This window comes from Miscanthus floridulus, unplaced genomic scaffold (genome assembly GCF_019320115.1).
Source record: "Miscanthus floridulus cultivar M001 unplaced genomic scaffold, ASM1932011v1 fs_527_1, whole genome shotgun sequence".
NCBI classification, from domain to species: Eukaryota; Viridiplantae; Streptophyta; class Magnoliopsida; order Poales; family Poaceae; genus Miscanthus; species Miscanthus floridulus.
The window spans coordinates 14,499-20,000 of NW_027096888.1; the positions used below are offsets into that span (position 1 = coordinate 14,499).

The 5,502-nt window shown below is 47.2% G+C and overlaps 1 protein-coding gene across 1 annotated transcript; it reads left to right on the forward strand.

Annotated features, from left to right (window-relative positions):
* On the forward strand, window positions 1–2,492 carry LOC136532115 (probable purine permease 11). Its single transcript, XM_066524727.1, has 2 exons — window positions 1–142; window positions 1,114–2,492. The coding sequence occupies exons 1-2, from the start codon at window positions 106–108 to the stop codon at window positions 2,220–2,222; spliced, it is 1,146 nt and encodes a 381-aa protein (XP_066380824.1). The 5' UTR covers window positions 1–105; the 3' UTR covers window positions 2,223–2,492.
* The last annotated feature ends 3,010 nt before the right edge of the window (window positions 2,493–5,502 follow it).

The window sequence follows — 5,502 nt, forward strand, 5'->3', positions numbered from 1 at the left end:
AAGGTGCCTACTGCCTAGAGTCCATTGTTCATTAGCAAGAAGTGTCAGAAAACAGCCGGCGACACAGTTGAGGAAGAAGCGGGTGTTTGAGTTTCAGTAGGCAGCATGGCGCATGCTCAAGAAATTCAGCTCCAGATCAGAGGTACTCAAATCATTTGCCTTCTCTTCTCTCTGGTTGCTTTTGCTGTGCTTGTGCCTTATCGTGTGTAGATTTGAATTGAATTTCCAAAGTGGTTCTTTCATTTGCCTGTTTTGCCCCCTGATCTTGAAAAGTCAGCAAGCTTTTGGAGAGTTCTACTTCTATGTTCATGCATGGTTGGAAACTGCTTATCCTTGAATGCTTGATGCGTCTGAAAGGTCCAGCTTAGACTGTTCTTGTGCAGGCTGCTTTGCCGTCCTGAGCTAGCAATATTGTAGGAAACAACGTTCTCGCATTGAGATCATCTCCCCTCAAGATCTCAATCTTTTTCTTTTCATAAGTTGGCCATTTAAACGTGTTTCTTTAAAAAAAAAAACAGAGTAGCTTTCCGCCTGTCACTGAAAAAATATAAATATATAAGCTACAGTACAGCAGTTCTTGCATGGTCCACCTTATCACCATTGAATTTGGTAGTTGATTCGTGAAAGCAAACCGAAACGGGAAGTATTATTACCCTAGCCATGCCCCAAAGGTCCAAGAGCTCATGCTACGCGTATTAATATACTGCACGAGGTCGTGAGAGGGATTGTTCGTTTGGAGATCGTTACCATAGACCTCTACTTCAACAAGAATAAATTGAGAAATAATAGTAAATTTTGATTGATTTTTTTCTCTTTAGTTTGTGTTCGAATTTCTCTCTTTTATTTGTTCAGCTGATTAACTAAAAACTTTTGTGTGCGACCGTAGAGATTGAAAAAAAAAATCTAAAAAAACGATTACTACTGGTTGTCAGATTCACTGAAACGAAAAATGATCTCTAGCAAAATTGCAAAAGCAGATCCAGTGCTCATTTTACTTTTTATGTTCGTACCAAATTTGCTTCTTTTTCGTTTCCATTGTAGTAGTCCGTACTCCGTATAGTACTACTAAACTACGACCGCAACTTTAATTTGTTTTTGTTGTAATTGCGCAAGGCATTCCGGACGAGGAATCCGTCCATGAAGATGCCCGCGATGAACCCAAGGCCGACATGCGCCGGTCCACTAGAGTCAGCTTCCGATGGTGGACGACGGTGGTGGTGGACATGCTCATGGTTCTCTGTGGGACGACTGTAGCCACCCTCCTCGGCCGCCTGTACTATAACTCCGGCGGCAACAGCAAGTGGATGGCCACGCTCACGCAGTCTGGTGGTTCGCCACTTCTGGTCGTCCCGCTCCTCATGACGCCGGCGCCCTCGGCGGAGGAGCGCCGGCCGGCGGTGTCCAAGATGTTGGCCGTCTACACGGGCGTCGGGGTCATGATCGGCTTCGACAACCTCATGTACTCGTACGCGCTGCAGTACCTGCCGGTGTCCACCTTCTCGCTCGTGGCCGCGACGCAGCTGGGCTTCAACGCCATCACCTCGCGCCTCATCAACGCCCAGCGGTTCACAGCGTTGATCGCCAACTCCGTGGTCGTGCTCACCTTCTCCGCCGCGCTGCTAGGCGTGGGCTCCTCCTCCGATGAGACCTCCAGCGACGTGCCGCGCGGCAAGTACCCGGTGGGGTTCGTCCTCGTGCTGGCCGCCTCGGCGGTCTTCGCGCTCATCCTGTCCCTCTTCGAGCTCACCTTCGAGAAGGTGATCCGGGTGCGAACGGCGCGGTGGGTGCTGCGGATGCAGATGTACACGAACCTGGTGGCGTCGGCGGTCTCCGTGGTGGGGCTGCTCGCGTCGGGGGAATGGCGGACAATCCCAGGGGAGATGGCGTCTTTTAAGGACGGGAGGGCGAGGTACGTGCTGACGCTGGTGGGCACGGCGGTGTCGTGGCAGGCAGCGGCCGTGGGCGTGGTGCGGCTGATCATGAGGGTGTCGTCGCTGTTCGCGAACGTGACGTGCACGCTGGCGCTGCCGCTGGTGCCGGTGTTCGCGGTGGTGCTGTTCGGGGACAGGATGACGGGTATAAAGGTCGTGGCCATGCTCATGGCGGTATGGGGGTTCCTCTCCTACATGTACCAGCACTACATCGACGGCCGGCGGGCCGGGAACGCCGAGTGCCACGTCTGCGCCACACGCGCGCGAAGCGACGCGGTCTTGCCCGCTTGAGGTTCCGCTGTGGCTCAACAATGTGTAGTACTCGACAGCACAACAGCACAAGGCATACATTCAAGTACCCAACGATCTTTTGTATTTGTAGTCTCTGCCAGTCTATCGGAAAGCTAATAACAAATAGCAAGATGCCTAGAGATGGCAATCATTTATATATATATACACACACTACCTTGTAATTGGCTTCAAAAATAACTTATTCTGTAGCCACTTTGAGTTACGATAATTACTATGTTGATTTACGAGATTATAGTAACTCCTTACTAAGTTGTTTACTATAACGTTGTGGTAAATATCCTCATGCGTTATTAGTAACCCAACTATCGTAAATATGTATTGACATTATCGTAAATTAGTATATAAAATTATCGTAAATGGAGGTGGCTACATAATAACTTATTTTGTAGCTGGCTACTGAATATATATATATATATATATATATATATATATATATATATATATATATATATATATATATATATATATATATATATATATATAAAGCAAACTAGGTAGCATTTTATTAAGAAGAAAATAGACACCCAAATTCGTTTCGACGAGGACTTACAGTTGGATGATCTGAGTATACATCCACACTCTCAACCAAGTGAACTAGCTCAGTTTCCTAACTCTACTAAATACCCACCCATGTTTTCCGAAAATTTCCTGTGTCCATAATCATTGTCTTCCAAGGCACGGCATGCCAAATTTAACTTTGTTTTGTGCTTCCTTTTGCAGCAAGTACTAGGATCTGATCCAACGTGTTGCTCTAAATGTAACTTTTAAATTAGATTTGTATTATGCTTGAGGGTACTGAAACAATGGAGGTTATAGAGCCATATAGTCTGTAGGTGAGTAGACAGGTTAATGGTAATAGTTGGTAGATAGCGTCAACAACACGTACGGATTGATGCTAAGAGAGACTGGATCTTGGAAAGGTGGTGTACGTCATAGAATGGAACCGAAACTGATAAGCTCAATATTTCTACTAGACGAGCCAAACAACTTGGTTGTAACTTCTGTAAGCGGAACAGGGTAAAATGTTTTTAGGGCGAAAACAAGATGGCATTAAGAAGAACCATTGCCCCTTATGAATGAGTACCAGCCATAACTATTCCATAAAAAACAAGCCAATACAAAGAGGGGGTTATCTTTCTTGATTTGAAAGTTTGTGTAACTTTTGTGTTGCGTTGTGTTCAAGTTCCATATTATTTGAACACACAGGACTAACACAACACAACACAAAAGGAGAGGAAGAGTAGGATAAGGGAACCACAAAACCAATGAGACTAGTTCACTTAGCATGGGATCCACAAGCAGTCGCAGCCAGAGCAGACGTCGTCCACTAGCGGCACAGCCAACAACATTGAGGAGGAGCCCATAAGCCCATCTCTTCCTATTCCCCTCTTTGTCACGTAGCAGTCGTCGGCAATTTGCTGATGCCTAGCCACTCGGTGAGTCAGGATAGAGAGGCGAGCGTGGAGAAGTGAGGTGCATCGGCTGCGGATGGAGAGGAGGTGAGGTGATGTGCGCGACGACGTATGAGAGGCGATGTGTGTGGTGGATGAGGAGGTGACTATGAGGCGACGGTGGATTCGAAGGGGGCGGAAGGTAGTGTGCGGCTAGTCCAGGTGCAGAAAATCCAGTGGGGGTGTGCGATGGGAAAGAGAAAACAGAGCGATTGTTGGGGGAGGGGGAGGACATTGCAGGGCGAGTTTCATTCTCACCACAGATGAAATGTTGTTTATGCCACTGCCATTCAAGTCGGCTAAGGTGGATCTAGTCAGTCCCTCCCCCAACATCCAGATCGACTTGGGTTGGATCTCGCTTACATGAGCTTCCCTGAGGTGTGGTTCAATTTGGATCGATACGGGAAGCCCCAAGTGGTGGAGCCTATAGAGGAGGTCCCACAAAGAGGCGGTGGGGGCAGTGAGTTGCAATGCAGTTGTGGAGCAGCAGGAGCTAGGAGCAGAGGGAGTCATGAGTGAGCCCGTTTGCCGATGTGCGAGCAGCGAGTGGACCAGATAGGGCCCACCTATTGGCACATAAAGATCACAAGCACGAGGAGGCGGGGAGACATGATAAAGAGTCGGTGTTGGCGATTCCTCATTGGACTTTTTAAGAGTGAAAAAATAGAGAAATCTTCTATTAGGCAAGATTAAGGAAGAGGGACGACATGGGGCAACAAGGAGCGGAAGAGTAGGAGAAGGGACTTGCCAAATAACTAATACCAATAGTTCATCTAGCATTGGGTCTAGAAGTGGTCGTTACAGCTGAAGCAGACACCGTCCACTAGCGACACGGCCAACGCTGTCAACGAGGAGCCCATCTCTTCCGATTCCCTTTGTGTCTTGCAACAAGAACGCGCTTCCTTTGCCCGTGTTGTTTCCCCATCATGTTGTTGGTGACTTGTCGACTAGGTGCTTTGCCTGGCCACTTGGTGAGTCAAATAGAGAGGCAGACATGGTGAGGCGAGGCGCGTCGGTTGTGGATGGAGAGGAGGTGAGGTGATGTGATTACGAAGGGGATATGATGTGCAATAGTGGATGGGGTTGAGACTATGAAGCGACGGTGGATTCAGAGGGGAGTGCAAGGCGATGTGCTACTGGTCGAGGCATAAAAAATCTAGTAGGGGTGTGCGATGAGGTGAGAAAACCTAAGCAGTCATGGGGGTAGGGGGCAAGACATTGTAGGGCATCTTTCATTCTCAGCCTAGATGAACTATCGCCGATACTGCCATCGTCCAAGTCCATTGAGGAGGTGGATCTAGTCAGTCTCTCTCGTCACGTCTAGACTTGGGTTGGATCTCACTCGCATGAGCTTCCTTGAGGTGTGTGTGGCAGAACCGCCCGAAATAACACACGTACAGAGGCGCTTGCCTTCCACTAGACACTAAGCACCATGAAGGTGAGCTACATCAAGCAGTTCTGTCGAGCATACCCCATGAGAGAACCCAAAAATCCACATTTTTCAACAGGATCATAAATGGGGGAATAAAGCTTACAACATTTTAGCCATTTCTTACATCACTTTCCATGCAACATCAGAGTATAATATTTATTGTTTATAACAGCGGATTATGACCATGTTATCAGAATTTTAGTAGAAATAAAATCATTAAATGACAAGTTAAACATTAACATGATGATATGTTATATACATCATAACAGGTTATAAGTTTTTCCATTGTAAAACATTTTGGGTGGAAGTTTCAAATAAACTCTATGTTCGCAACGTTAAGGAAATCCTCGCTGAGCCCACTAGGAGGTTCCCGCAC

Coding starts and splice junctions, on each gene's coding strand:
- LOC136532115 (XM_066524727.1), top strand. CDS start 106: ATGGCGCATGCTCAAGAAATTCAGCTCCAGATCAGAG. Junction 143..1,113: donor AATTCAGCTCCAGATCAGAG/GTACTCAAATCA, acceptor TAATTGCGCAAG/GCATTCCGGACGAGGAATCC.